The sequence below is a fragment of the Cotesia glomerata genome, linkage group LG10 (assembly GCF_020080835.1).
Source record: "Cotesia glomerata isolate CgM1 linkage group LG10, MPM_Cglom_v2.3, whole genome shotgun sequence".
Lineage (NCBI taxonomy): Eukaryota > Metazoa > Arthropoda > Insecta > Hymenoptera > Braconidae > Cotesia > Cotesia glomerata.
In genome coordinates, this window is record NC_058167.1 from 9,555,634 (window position 1) to 9,572,200 (window position 16,567).

The 16,567-nt window shown below is 31.1% G+C and overlaps 1 protein-coding gene across 2 annotated transcripts in view; it reads left to right on the forward strand.

Moving 5' to 3' along the window:
• The first annotated feature begins 5,016 nt into the window (after nucleotides 1–5,016).
• Nucleotides 5,017–16,567, forward strand: part of LOC123272749 — a 146,754-nt gene continuing 135,203 nt past the window's right edge. The window contains exons 1-3 of one of the 2 annotated variants that reach the window (XM_044739738.1): nucleotides 5,017–5,112; nucleotides 9,359–9,362; nucleotides 10,372–12,297. In XM_044739738.1, coding sequence (XP_044595673.1) covers nucleotides 10,384–12,297 — 1,914 coding nt within the window. In that variant the 5' untranslated portion in view covers nucleotides 5,017–5,112; nucleotides 9,359–9,362; nucleotides 10,372–10,383. Of the gene's footprint in view, nucleotides 5,115–9,358; nucleotides 9,363–10,371; nucleotides 12,298–16,567 lie in introns of both variants that reach the window. The other variant, XM_044739737.1, reaches the window with a different exon arrangement.

A 16,567-nucleotide genomic window follows, 5' to 3' on the forward strand; every position in this document is an offset into this window, starting at 1 on the left:
TTTTAATGAAATTCGTAAAATCTATTTACTAGGACTTTAAAAAAATTGAAATACACAATGACGCACACCAAGTACGTTCAAAAATTTTTTTTTTAATTTTTAAATTTACAATAAAATTTTTTTTAATTTCCGAAAATCAAATACAATCATATTGGTTACTTGGATTTTTTAATTTTTAGTAGATTTTATAAAAATCTAACTATTGCAGCCGTCCTCATGGCGCAACTTTTGAAAAATTTAGCCATTTTCTGACTTAGCTGGTCGAGCTGAGTCAGAAAATATATATAGTTCAAAAGTTTATATATGTATGTATTTATATATATATATATATATATATATATATATATATATATATATATATATATATATATATATATATATATATATATATATATATTTATACGATATAACGCGGCTTGTCAGCACGATAGCGTTTTCAATTTATGACCGATTCTTCTCAAACTCAGCATGTTTTATCTATCGATCAAGACCAAGGTTAAGTTCGAAGATGAGCTTAATCGGGCGAGTAATTTGGAAATGACAGGATTTTGAAATTTTGAAAATCGTAAAAATTGATGTTTTTACTACTTCAACTTGGTATAATTACTGAACTAGACAAAATATTGAAATTCGGTAAAATGCATCGTAAAGCTCTTTTAATAAGCTTCAATTTTCACTACTTAGAAGTGGTAGTAGCCTCAATATTACTCCTTTTAGAGTTCGTTTAATGAAACAGTTTTACTGTTGCAGCCGTTTTAGAATTATTGTCTACATCGTAGCTTAATGATGATGTAAATTCAATAATTACGATATTGATCAGTCTTTTGTGTAATGTTTTCGGGTAGGTTGTCAGTAAATATGTCACAAATTAGTTCTAACCATTGTTTTCTTCAACTAAAATTTTATCCGGTTGCAAAATTCTGATTAACTTGAAAACTGTTGTTTCTCAGCAGTTACTTAAAATTTGGACATTTATAATTCAAATCTTATAATCTGTGCAATTCTTTGGTAAATATTTGAGAAACCTTTTCTCCACAAGATAATTTTTTTTCCAAAATTTGTTGTAAATAGTTTTAAATTTATTATTGAATTTTGTTTTTAATTCATGAATTAAGTTATACATTATCAGTGTTATTATATTATTTTATTAAAAATCAATTTTTTTTATTTGAAAAATCTACTTCCATTTCGGCTGCCGAATGGCCTTTTTTTTATTTTATATCTTTTTGTAAAGAAATAAGAAATTTTTTTTTCTTAATATTCTTATGAACGTGGACTTGGCGCGATTTTTTTTTACAGTGAAACTGTTTTTGTTCGGATTTTAGTATTTTTTGTAATTATAATAAAAATTTACAATTGGTACCAACTTAAATCTCGCATTGGCTGCATTTTTTATAGCAAACTATCCTTTTGAAGCTACAGTTTATGTAAAAACAATTCCAGCGCACCCTGGTGAATGTCGATGCAAGCTGAGAAATGTATTTTTTTAACTGTAGTTTCCCATCTATTGGAAGATTACCATGCATTCTTGAATTATTTAGTCTGTTGCATGTCACTTTTTACATAGAAAAAAAGTCAGGATCGAAATTTTTGAGCTTGCTATAGTTTGTGCTGATAAAATTTAATAATTTCAAGTAGATTAATTATTATAATTGAATATAATTAATTAATATCAGTAAAATAAAGCACGAATTACTGTTATAATATAAAATTTAGGAACAAGAAGTACCGTAGAATTAAATAAAATTTTGCAACCTCAAAATACCGTTCTGCTTACAGTAAACATAGTCGGTAGTCTGGCGCTCCGTTTACAACGGATTTGAACGGAACTTGGCGCCAGATTCTACCGAATCTGTGGATTTACCCGCAAATAGTCGGTTCTTCCTCTCCGAAGGCGATATATAATAAGGAGGCGGTTTAAATTGCGCATTTGTGCAACCTGGATTGGGTTTAATGCCGCGAAAACGGTTGCAACGGACAAAGCCTTTTATTTTTCGGTCTAAAGTGTCTACAGTATCTATGGCGAGGACGAGTAGAGACGGAAGTGGGTTGTGCTGGTACTGTCACTTCCCGGTGCTTCAATAGTCACTTGAAATGTTCGTGAGAAACAGATGCCTGCAAGATGAATAATTTGTCTCTTTCAATCCACTTATTTCTCAGCCGACCGTTTTATTGTAAGATCCTCACAAGATGCCTCTTTGTTTTCGAGAAAGAACGAGTTTCAATCTAGATTCGGTGTCGGGTTAAATATTCAACGTTTTAATTCTAATTTCGGTTAAACATTTATAAATTTTTTTTCTTTATTTTGATAAATTATACACAATTAGAATTAGACTTATTTTTTTCATTCCAAAATCTACAGGGAAAAAACTAAACTAAAATAAATAATAATTGATTTATAATGAATATCATTTCAAATAATACACTGATAGAAGGATTTAGTTCTATTTAATAAGATTTAGTAACAAACCTTTCATTACCAAATATTTAGTAATAGGTACTAAATCATTTATTAAAGCCCATTTAGTTCCACCAAATAAATATTCAGTAGTATTTAACAAATGATTTATTGCTACTCAATAAATTGTTTATTGGTATCAAAGAAATTAACTTTTTAACTAATTTTAGCGTGTAACCTAACTTTTTAATTTAAAATAAATCAAAATAATTGAAATAAATAATTTTAAGTAAAAATATAAGGTATTATAAAGAAAAGAATCTCATTAAATTATATTTTTTTGTTTGAGACATTTATAAAATTTAAAATTAAACAAGTTTTTAACATATCAATAATAGACAAATTGAAAAATTTAAACTAAACCCCACTGAGAAAGGATAAATAGAAGACATTTATTGGGAGTATGTGTGTTTTCAAAGGGAAGATAAATCGCGTGCCTAATGCCAAAAGGGCGTATTACAGCAGTTAGATAGGGTTTTATGCCAAAAGGGCGAATAAAAAAAATTTTTTTTGGCCATTCTTTCTAGAATCGCTCGAAATGTAAAGATCTGCAGAAAAAAAATTTTTACATACTAACACCAAAAGGGCGTATCTTAAGATATACGCCCTTTTGGCTTTAGGGCATTGTCGGTCTAAAGCCAAAAGGGCGTATAAAAAAAATCAGGATTTTTCAAAATTTCGAAAAATAGTCTTCAAAATTGTTCGGAGAAAATTTGTGTAAAAAAAATTTTTTAAAAGTCAACATTTTCGATGGTAGTAACTTTAAATTTTCATCATCTTGGACAGACCAATGATTAAAAAAGCATATGAATTAATTCAAATTTCTAGTTAATTATTGATTAAAAATAACGTCTCTTTATTTGTTAGAGAGAGAGCGCCAGTGTCCAGTAAAGTATGTGCCAAACAAAGACACAACTAACTGTATAACTAACTAGTTTCTATAGCTACGTAGTCACACATATTTACTTACACATTCACACGTGCAAGCGTCTTCGTTGGAACGCACTTGACTTAACACTAGTGCTCTCTCTCTCTAACGCATAAAAGGACGTTATTTTAATTAATAATCAATTATCTTTGCGTCTGATTAAAAAATGGCTAAGGACTTTTCGTCTCAGAATTTTTTTATTTATCAGATGCTACAATGACGTCCGTTACTTCTGGGACACTGTATATATATATATATATATACACGATATAACCGGCCTTGTCTCTTCTCTAACTCCCGCAATACTGTACGGATCTTAATATAACGTAACATACTCATTCTTAGGACGATTTCCGAGGTTAAGTTCGAAGATGAGCGAAATCGGTCGATTAGTTTAAAAATAGGAGCGATTCAAAAATTTTCAAAAATTACAGAAATTTTCACTTTTACTGTATTTCCGTGCAATAACAATTAAACGAGATATTATATTTAATTTCTGTGAATTTCATCTGAAAGCTTATTTAATAAGCTTTAATTTGCATACTTATCTATTTTTCTAAATTAAATAGTTAGGAATGACAACAATTCAAAAATTATTGAAAATTACAAAAATTTTCACTTTTTCCGTATTTCAGTACAATAATAATTGAACGCGATGTCCCATCAAATTTCTGTAAATTCCATCTGAAAGCTAATTAAGTAAGCTTTAATTTGCATACCTCATTATCAGTCTAGTCCAAAAATTACCTACTTTCTCAGACAGATATAATGAAATTTTACTTTTGCATTCGTTTTGATGTCATTGTTTTTTTTTTTTTGTATACAATCCTGGTGGTTTTTTTTATGTTTATTATGAAATCTACTTCCATTTCGGCTGCCGAATGGCCTTTTTTTAAATCTTATGCTTGGTAATATTTAATATTATACTGAGGAAATTTTTTAGTTTAATTTTGTCCGTGTAAAATCTAAAAAATTTAAACTATTTACATCACAAACAAAAAATGAAACGTGTGAGGTATTATTACGAGGTGTATCGAAACATAAAGAGAAAAAGAGATGTAATCGAATTGAACGGAAGCACATCCTCCCCCCACTTCGGTTATTCCAGAGGATGTACCTGAGACTACTATGTATGTTCCCCGTGTGGTGTTAGTACGCACACTGCCTTGTACGAACTTCGCTTTTATCATCGACGTACACTCCCTGTAACTTTTTACAAATAAAATACCAACACAAATACTGAAATACTCGACATTACATTACATTACATCTGCAGTCGCTTTCTCAACAAATATAAACGCAGACCACGCGCCTCGCGCACGTGGTAGACAAGGAGCTCTCCCAACAAGGACAAACACTTTCGGTCTCTGTTCAACAAACGCATTTCTCCCCTAGTATTTTTGCCGAGTACCGAAGGATGAGGCCCGACAGGTAGGGCAAGGGGCACAGGTGGCACCCGGTACCGACTCTCTTTAAACGACAATTCTAACCCACGGTCAGTCTTCGTCATCACTTCACTCAGTTAACGCGCTATTTTTATATCTTTTTTATTTTTATTATTAGTCCTCTTTGTTCTTTTAATGTGTGTTGGTTTTAAAAAATTTTTTTTTATTTATTAATTATTATTTATTGTGTTTTATGTTATGTGTTGTTATTTATTGTGAGTGCTGTGCCTTTTGGAATTTTGTTTTTTTTTTATTTGGAGTTTGATTTTAATCATTAAAAAATGTAAGCATTATTATTATTTTTTTTTTAATTATTTACAATAAATTTTATTTAAAGTAAAAAAATTTACTCAAAAAAATAATTAAATAATTTAAAAATAATAAATAAAATTATTTTAATCATAATTATATTTAAAAAAAATTTTTAGGTAAAAAATAAATTATTTAAACGAAAAAAATTTTCTGTCTTTTCTAAAAATGTTAAAAAAATCGATTAATAATAAAAAATTTGATTTTTGTATAAAAAATTGATAACTATTAATAAAAATAATTTTTAGTTAGCAACCTTGCAGTCACTACGTGACTGCTGTGACTTGTGAACTATAAATAAATAAAATTTTGCTTTGTTAAATAATGGCTTTTGTTAAATTGCACTGTAATTTCTTAAATATTGATGTTTTTAAAGATATAAGCTCATCCCGATGTTACACTCATCAAGAGCTTTCATTTGAGTACCCACATGCATTTTCATATATTTTTCATATATACATATATATGATATATATATAAATATATGAAAAATTGATGTGGGTACTCAAATGAAAGGTCTTGATAAGTGTAATGTCGGAATGAGCTTATATCTTTAAAAACGCCAAAATTTCACAAGATAGAGTCATTTCTTAATTATTGATATTTTTGACGATATAAGATCATCCTGATGTTTCACTCATCATGAGCTTTTATTTAAGTACCCACATGCAGTTTTGATATATTTTTCATATATGCATATAAATAATATATATAAATATATGAAAAATTGATGTGGGTACTCAAATGAAAAGTCTTAATGAGTGTAATGTCGGGGTGAACTTATATCTTTAAAAATGTCAATAGTTCACAAGATACAAGGTCATTTCTTAATCATTGACATTTTTTAAGATATAAACTTATTCCAATGTTACACTCATCAAAAGCTTTCATTTAAGTACCCACATGCATTTTTGACATATTTTTCATATATACATATTTATATATATGTATATATATTTATATATATTATATTATATATAAATATATGAAAAATTGATCTGGGTACTCAAATGAAAGGTCTCAATGAGTGTAATGCCGGGGTGAGCTTATATCTTTAAAAATATCGATAGTTCACAAGATACAGAGTCATTTCTTAATTATTGATATTTTTAACGATATAAACTCATTCCGATGTTACACTCATCAAAAGCTTTCATTTAAGTACCCACATGCATTTTTGACATATTTTTCATATATACAATATATAATATATATAAATATAAGAAAAATTGATGTAGATACTTAAATGAAAGGTCTTGATGAGCGTAACATCGGGATGAGCTTATATCTTTAAAAATGTCAATAGTTCACAAGATACAGAGTCATATCTTAATTATGTATCTAGAAGTAGAGTATTTTCGAATGCAGCCTAAATACTTATCATCATAAATTGACTATCGGTGAGAATGATATAAAACCTTGAAAAGGCACAACTTCAAGTCAAGATCTCTCCAATGATACCAAATTTAACCATAAAAACCCATTTTATCATATAAATACACTGGCCACAAAATTTTGCTTATTCTCTTAATAATACAGATTAAATTTTTGAATAAATATTTCACTAGTGTCTCGAATTTGTATAAATTTTTTACGATACATGATAATAAAAAAAAAATGTGCATCGATCAAACAAAATAAACGTAATGACCTTGCGCGGGGGTGTAAATTCATCAAACAAAAACAATTCGACAGGATGGATATAATATATAATATATATAATAGATTAACTGAAACAAATGTAACGAAACAAAAAGGTACGAAGCAAGTGTACCGGAAGGGTTTTCTCGAGTAGCGACTAGCGACTAGCGAAAAATCTAAATCCCGAGTCACGTAGAACAGGTCGCAATTCATCTATCCACGCGATCCCTATGAATTCATGTTAAATTTATCGTTTTACCGGTTAAATTTATATCGGTGGGACGTGCGCGGTAGGCTTGTAATGTCATTCTCATTCTCATTCTCTTTCTCTCGTTCACCATTCATCTGTACGCTCTACTCTCTACACTCTACACTCTTTCTGGGTATAGTACACCTATCGCACCCCCGCCTCTTCGGTGTCGGTGTCTTTTTCTCCCTCTCGCTCCCGCTCTATCTTTCCTGATATAAGTCTTTCACTCTGGATGTATATATAAATATATATACATATATACATTGTACAGACAAGTACTCGCGATCACATGACCCATGAAACGGATTCCAGGCGTGTCCATGTTCGCGCTATACTACTAGATAGATACAGAACTCCTGGCTGCGCTCGTGCTCTTGCTTCTGGATCGCCCTCGTCCTCTCTTTTACTTGGCAAATGTATAATATGCATGCATGTACATGTACCATGTCGCTTACTGAGAAACGAGCACGGCTATTGCATGACAATTGTCACAAAACAACTACATTTATACGCTATTCTATTTCTTTTTTTTTTTTTTTTATTCAATTCAAAGGACTAATTAATATTTATTATCATTTCTTTAGTAATAATTTTTAGTTTGATTTCTTGTTTTTAATTTTGATATTTTTTTTTTTAATTCTTCAACTTCTAGTGTAAATGCAAAATTTTTTAGTACAATGTCCAGTTTATAAAAAAAATTTATTATTAAAATTGAAAACTTTTTTTTCGTATAAAAGCCCAAATTTTGATCATTGAAACTTAAAATTAAAATTTTTTCACCAAAAGTTGAGTAATAAAAAAATAAAATAATAAATTTTCAAGTTATTAAAAATTAAATAAAAACTGTTGCAGTAGTTAATTAAAAAAAAAATACCAATCAAAGATAAATTTTTAAGAGTTAAAAAAATGATTTTTTATTTTAAACCTTTATACCTTGAATTTAAGTTTCTGATAGGGAGAAATTTTAGCAATCATACGCCACCTGTTGGAAATTCTTCAAACTACCTTTAATAAAAAATTTATTATTATTTTTAGATTTTCAGGTAATTGGCTCTCCAGTCTAATACAAACGATTTTTCAATTATTATTTTTATCGTAATATTTTTAGCCTGTGTTTTTCTCCAGGCATATACAATTCATATCTAAATCTGTCATTAAAGATAAATTTGACTGAAAAAATAATTCAGACCACCCCGACCAGGACTCGAACCTGGATCTTTTAGTTACGTGCCAAAGGCTCCTCCTGGTAAAGTAGTACCTCCACAAAAAGCATATTTCAAGAAACGGAATTTTTTTTTTCAAAAGTTAAATATATTAATAATTCACCACCTAAATTTCAGATCAATTCACCGCACCGTTTTTGAGTAATTAATTTTCGAAATTGCATCTTTTACACGTAAAGGTATAGAGAGATGGTAAAGTTAGTAGGAAATCTTCCGTACCACTCGAGTGATGCAAGTAGATTACATACTAACTTTACCATCTCTCCGTACCTCTACGCATAAAAGATGAAATTTTGAAAATTAATTATTCAAAAATGGTGCAGTGAATTGATCTGAAATTTTGGTGGTAAATTATAAATATATTTATCTTTCGATAAAAAAAATTTCATAAGTTTCTTGAAATATGCTTTTCATGGAGGTACTGCCTTAAGCTATCCGAGACACTGTCCGCACGGAAAAAGAAAACAGGGATAATTACAGTATAAAATGTAAAATCGGTCCTGTCGTGATCAAAACTAGAAAAATTACAGTTCGAAATAACATTTTTATAAATTTAAACTTTAAATGTTAATTTTCAGAGCTTTCAATGTAGATATTACACTCTACACGGGAAAAAATTTCTGGGAAAATTTACGATACAACTATTGTAAAGCTGGACTATACTTTTATTACTATTAATTGTCAAATATTTTAGAAGAAAAAATACTATTTATTCATGTAAAAATACGATATTACTATTGTAAAAAGTAAGAGATAAAAATTTCCAGTGCTGCCTCTGTATCTTTCCAATAGAACTATAGCAAGTTTTACAATAGTTGAATTGAAATGTTTCTCAATTAGTGTGAGTGATAGCCGTGACAGCGCTAGACTCCGAGTTTATGTAAATGTTAAATGATATGGGTCTTAGTTTACCTCGGATAACGTAGAGGGAGAGTCTCTGGCTACCAACACAGGGTTCTGGGTTCGATTCCCAGGTAATACGAAAATGTAAGTTTCTTTTTTCGATTACTGTGCAGGTACCAATTAGTCCAACCTTCTATCTCTCTCCCTCCCTAATATTTCTTTTAAAAAAACCAACTGTGAATTTTTACAATAGTTGAATTGTAAAGTTCACAAACACATATTGTATAATTTGCTCTATAGTATCCGACTTTTTAAGACTCTTGCTAGTCTTATTTGTTGGATAAAATTTACAATAGTTGATCGTAAAAATTACTAAATGAGAAGTATAGTCCACCGTTACTATTTTATTTAGTAAAAATTACAATAGTAAAATAGTAAAAACTCCTTCAATTTTCTTCCCGTGTACAATGTAATTTTTATAAAATCTGTAATAATTACAATCTGAAATTGAAATTTTTCCAGTTTTTATCACGGAGTGCCACGTTGCATTATATACTGTAATTTTTCGAGTTTTCTTTTTTCCGTGCGTAACTACTATCCAGTCAAGTTTATCTTTAATGACAGATTTAGATATGAATTGTGGCTGAATTGTATATGCCTGGAGGGAAACACAGGCTAAAAATATTATTAAATAAATAAAAATTGTTTGTATTAGACTGGAGAGCCAATTACTTGAAAATCTAAAAGTATTAAAAACTAGTCTTGAGGGGCTATTCATTAATTACGTCAGGGTATTGACGGATAGGGGGATTAAGAAAATCTCTATATATCCTTGTGTTGGGGGGGGGGGGGTGAAATCTAATTCCATTTTGGATTCCAAATATTTTTCTTAATTTTAAAGAGTACATTCGAACTTTCATTTTAATTAAATAATTTTTATTGCTTATTGAAAAAAAAAATAACTTATTAAAATTTCATATTTTTTTTATTGTTATCCATGTTTGGTTCTACAAAAAAAAATTATAATACATTTTTCCTTGTATTATCGTACTTATATTATTTAGAATAACAAGATCTTACGTAAGAAAGGGCAGGAGGGGGGAGGGGTGAGAAATTTTACGTATACTTACATGGGGGCAGGGTGGGGGGGGGTAAAAAGTGACCAAAATTGTCTTTACGTAATTAATGAATGGCCCGTTAGGAAGAAAAAATATTAAATTATTATTATTATTTTTTATAAATTGAAAATAAATAACATAATTTTTCTTTTCCAGCGAAAATAAAAAATGGTCTTAGCGATGGAACACGATACACTGACAAGTGCCCGAGCAAAACTCCGTCACTCACGGCGTCTATCCTCAACCCGAGGTCTAAAACAGGGCAGCGTCGCGAAAAATAACCCCGAGTCCTCTCAGTCACTTTCAAAGTCAGTTGGTTGCAAACAAGAGTCCAACCCTCGAATGATTACAAAGACAAACGAGCCAAGACCGGGGATCAATTGGGAATTGAATGAGAAAATAAGTCTCAGTAGCGGATCGAGCACCGGGATTGAAATCCACCCGGACACCAAAAGCGGAATCGGGTTTGCTGAGCGAGGTAAAGGCTCATCATCACCCGGATTACTTACATCACAAGACGGCCATCAATCCCGGCCCAAGCCACAGAAACTCGGCAAAAGAATTGAATCCGTCAAAAAATCTCTCGAACTGTTCAATGTCTCCGGGTTCCCCGCGAAGACCTCCCAAATCCAGCCCTTTCCCTTCGCTGAGCCAAGTATCATAAAAAACGACTGCAAATACGAGATCGGGGTTCCCGGAGAGTGCACAATATCCCGTAAAAAGAGGCAGGATCGACGGAAAATTGAAAAGGAGCCTCTCAATGGAAAAACCCTGTCTGCGAAAGCGAACGTCGACTTAACCGGAACAGTCAGGCGTAGGTGGATCCCCTCGAATCACAAAATCGACGATTCAATTGCGAAAAGGCTCGAGCTGATCCACGAGTTGAACCAGAAAATAATCGCCAATTACGAGAGGTTTCAAGCCAAGTCCAAGAAGTCGTCTGTAAAAAACGAGACCAACAAAAACAGTATTCGTCGCGAGCTCAGAAATCGAACTGCTTTGTCGGACTTGAAAGAGAATTCCCTGAAAAGAAACGGCGATATTTACTCCGAGGTCAAGAGGAAGAACAAGTTTGTTGAGACTGCGCTGGTTCATCGGGAAAATTCGGTGGATTCGGGCCTGGGTAAGAAGAGAGAAGCGATTAAGGTCAAAGTGTTCAATGATAGCGCGAGACCAGAGCCCCTTTTCAAGAAAAACGCCCAAGGGAAGAGGGACACGGAGACTGAAAAGGAAAATGAAGATGTTGCAGGAAATGAATGTCCAAAAACAGAGAAGTCTTTTCTGTCGCCGAATATCAAGCTTAAGATGGCCCAAGTCCTTGATAATTTGAAGACTAGGTCCAAGATGGATGATATTGTTGATACTGTTGATGATAACTTTAGCTTGGCAAAGAAGCCGTTGCAAGTGATTGAAAGTCGTGAGAAGTTAGACGGCTTTGAGGATTTTGGAATAAGAGATTCTGAAGAAAAAGAAGATGAAGAAGAAGTGACGACAAAAGTGGTGATGTTATCTGAAGAAAGGCATAACTTTGATAGCAAAGAAAACAATTTCAGTGTTGGGGATAATATTACGGAGGTAGAAGTTTGCTGTCAAATAGAACAAGATAAAGACGAATTGATGGAGACGAGATCCAATAAAGATTGTGAAGATTCTCAACTTTATCAACAAGCTAACTTTCTAAAGAAAGAAGCGCTTTGCAGGGCACCTTATACCTCCACACCCGTCAAGCAAGACGAATCCAGGATAAAATTTGGTCAGAAGTTTAAGGAAGAGTCCACGGAGATGCTGGAGAAGGAGATTCTGGACAATCTGAATGAGACTATTGGAAAGTTTGATGACTTGGATGAGGGAGCTGATGATGACTTTAGCGAAGACTCTATTCAAGCTAGTACTAAGCAGAGTTCTAAAGAGTTCAATTCTTCGTGGGATTCGGGGGTTGGGGTTGAAGTTGGCGCGGGAAACGGCTGGGTCAGAATTCATACGGGCATTGAGAGCAGTCTTGTTTATTTGACTCTGGATACTACGGCTAAGGATGTTTGCAGGGACATGCTTCTTGGTGATGAGCTGTCTATTTATATTCAGGTAGGTTTTTTTTTTGTTTTTGGATGGTGGAATAATTTTTAGTGAAATAGAAATAAATAAATAAGTAAGGTACTTACGGAAAATTAGCTGAAATTAGACACCCTCTATGGACTGGACTGCAGAAAAAAGCCAGACTCTGGAAAAAAAATTAGTGGGTTAGAAAAAAGTCAGACTTGGCAGAAAGAATAAGTTGGAGGTTTTTTATTGTTCTTGAAGGAAAAAAATTAGTTTTATTGCTGGAAAGTATTTTCTGGTTTTTCAAGGGAGTTTTTGCACTAATTCTAGAGATTCTAATCAGGAAAATCTTTCGTAAGTAATTTATAATAAATTATAGATTATCAAAATAAAAAATTCTTCAATAGTAGAAACTAAAAAATAGAAATTTATTTTTAATGAAAAGTTATTTTAATTTTTTTTGCGATAAAATTTTTTTATTTTTTAGTCTGGGTTGATATTGAAAAATTTTAATAAAAAATAAAAATTTCTAGATTTTTTAACTATAATTTAGTTTCAAATTTTTGAGGGTAATTATTTATTATTTATTTATTTATTTATTTATTATGCCAAGGCTAGTTTCCATATGGCAAACTTTAATAATAGAATGATTTTATAAAGTATAGTAGATACATAGTAATAATATAACAATGCGCTGCGAATACAGTATCTATATTTGATAAGAAAAATAATAAGGTAAAGTACCCAGTACTTGAACACTTATAAAAATGGAACCAGTACTTGAACAAACTTTTCGAATTGTTATAATACAAAATCCGTAAATTTATTATGAGTAATATGCGCATATTATAATTATTAAATGATACAGTAATTGATTTCTGTAAGTTTTTTCAATTATAAATCAAAACAATTATATTTTTATTAGCTTAAAAGTTGACATGTCGAGAATCGCCGATAAATGCTATGTTTTTTATGAAAAAGGTACTAAATCGTAAACTGAACAATCAGTAAAAAGAACGATATACCATCATTTTAAGTAAAAAAAATTGTACCATCTAATAAAATAGTCTTTTTTAAATAACATATATTTTTTGCAAAGACATAAACTATAATTTTTATATTAAATTTTAGCGTTCAACTATACCTCCAAATTTTCAAAGCGGTACCCAGAACTTGAACAGGCTGGGGCCGTATAATTTTAACAGCACTATAACCTCTAATAGGTTTATATACTAGTGATTAGCATTGTGATTTGTATTAATTACTGCAATTTAAATAAGTTTTATGACTAAAAATTAGTGTAGTTAAAAATTATTGAACGTTTTGAATTGAGTTTTTTTGATTTATAATTAAAAATTTGCTTTGTCACTCATAAAAAATGTAATTAAAAAATTAAATACAAATATTTCTCATTTTTAAATGAACATATTAAATATTCACAGTATTATTTTTAATATTATTCAATAATATGTTATATTTCTTTTGATATTTCAATAAAACGTTGAAAATTTCTACTGTGTCTATTGCCATATCAGGCTGTGGCTGATTGGGCTAAAGATGTTGGTCTTGAACTAAATCTTCAAAAAACTAAGGTTATGATATTGGGTAGCAGCAGGAAATTGAAATGGCTAGATGACTTTGATCTTCCTCAAATCACTGTAAATGGAAATGTCATTCCATATGTTAATTCAACTAAACATCTTGGGGTGCATATAACAAACAATCTCTCCTGGGATGTTCATGTGGCTCATACCTCGCGTAAGGTCTACGGTACACTTAACAGCCTCAAACATAGGAAGAACATACTATCTACCGCAAATCGCTAATTACTTATCACGGCTTTAATTATTCCAATAATTGATTATTGCTCATTGGTATTGATAGATAACTCTAAAAGATTAGACTATAAATTACAGCGATTGATGAACAACGGCATCAGGTTCATTTTCGATCTGAAGCGTGATGACCATATCACTCCTTATCGTCGCTCCTTAAAATGGCTCTCAATCAAATCAAAAAGATTGTATCTCTTAGCTTGTTTCCTGTATAAACTGTTCAATTCTGATGAACCAAATTTTTTGAGGTGTCTCTTTGTTGAGGAGCCACAAGATATAAGACGCTCGGAAAGGCTGGCTTCAAAGTACAACAATGTCTCGTTTAGCTTTCCAAACTTCTCAACAGCAGTATATGAACACTCTTTCTTAATATCATCAATACGCCTTTGGCGTGAAATACCATTGGATGTCATAAATTCAATTAGCATTGAGGCATTTAAAACCAAAGCATTTGAATTCTTCTACGACCTTGAACTCAGAGAGACATAGTAACCAAAGACTGCATTCACTCTACATAATTTATAGATAAACTGATATGTACAAAACTTTATTGCTCAAATCCATGAGTGGTTTTCATGGTGGTTTATATTTTTTTTATATTTATATTTAGATGATGACTATGTTTATAGTTTTACATGTACTTTAATCACACTATGTATAATTTTGCCATTTGGCTCTTGCCTTGGCATTTAAATTAAATAAATAACTAAATATTTTATTAGTTCAACTACTGCTCCCAGAGTGTTCAACTACTGCGGATTATCAGAATTGATTGTTCAACTACTACTCCTTTGATAGTCTATTTTAAAAACGTTGTCCAAATATAAATAATAAATTATCTTTGTTATTTTGCGCTTCAATCAATTCAAAATTGTTTATATTTTCATGAAAATCACTAATTTTAACTAATAATTACATCTTTATATATTAAAAGTAGGGTCAAATAAGTTTTACTTTGAAACCTGTTCAACTACTGGGTACTTTACCTTAATAACTATAGAATTATAATAGGTTTAACGAAGAAGCTCATGTATAAAAAAAGTTACTTGTAATTAATTAGTTATTGTAATTAATTAATTAGAATTAAAGTTATAAGTAATTAATGGATCTTAAAGTCGGAAAAAATGACGTTGGAAAATTTTGTTACAAACATATAGGTCAAGTCAATGAAATAAAGTTAAAAAAAAGAGGTCACATAGTCAATCATTAAGTTAATACTTCAAAAAAAAAACAAAATCTTCTCTTGAATCCTTGAAATTTAAAAGTTACCTATTCCTTTATCTACCTTTTTCAGTATTTACATTTCCCATTAATTCCTTGAAAACTTGTACAGAGATAAAAAAGTCCAGCTGTATTTCAAACTACAGAAAGTTTTCCGAAGTATCTTCCAGGATTTCGAACTATTCTCCTTTAAGCGTAAGCTGGAGAGAAATTTTTATCGCCGAAAAAATCATTAAATCCTGCTCAATTTTCTGAAAATAATAATTTCTTGGTAGAATTAAAAATAAATGAAACGTGTTGTTTTTTTGTCCTTTGACACGAAAAATAACGGCGGAATCGCGTTAGTAGAGATCACGTAAGAGGAAAGATAGATCGCGTGCATCCCGGAGGGAATATTGTTACGATAGATTCGATTCCGTCTGCTCAGAGACTAGACAACCCGAGAAACCCAGGAGGGCTGCTTGCACGCGGAGATCAGAACGCGGTCTCATATCAGGGGAGACGCAAAATGACAGTAAGAAAAGCTCTAGTTTGTGGTGTGGGAACGAAATAAAAGCTCTGGAAAGGCAGATGTTGATGGTAGATGGAAAATTTTTTATAAAGACTAGTCTGGTCTGGAGAGTAGGTGAGGAAATTCAGTAAGGATAAGATAATGTGAGATGAAAAGAAGTGAGAGTAACCTTGTGTGGCAACGGAGTATCTGATAAAAGTTATCAGCGAGTAGGGCATTAGGAGCTTTCGAAGAAATATTCAGTATCATGGAAATCGATTCCAACGTGATGCATTGTTTTTTTACGAACTGCGGGTAGGATTTTCTAGGATAATTTTCTGGTTATAATTCATTGAAAAAAAAAATATTTTTTCAATTATTCAGGAAAATATTTTCTGATATGGCTTTATATATTTTTGTATTTTTTTATAGTCCGATATGGTCGTATATCCCCAACTATAATTTTTTAATATAGTTTAGTACGGAAGATCTCCAACAGATGGCGCATGATCGCTGAATTATCTCGCTATAAGAAATTTAAATTTGAGATCAGTTTAGAAATGAAAAAAATTTTTTTGACTCTTTTGATGAGCTCAAATTTATTTTTTATTGTTATAATATACACGCAAAGAACAAGATGACAATAGATATTATCCCAGATTGTACTCAGTGATATCTGTAGTGAAAAAAAATTTTAGATAGTAGCCAGAAAAATCCAGATTATATTGCGTGATACCTCGGCGGCCTAATTTCAAAACATAGTAACTAA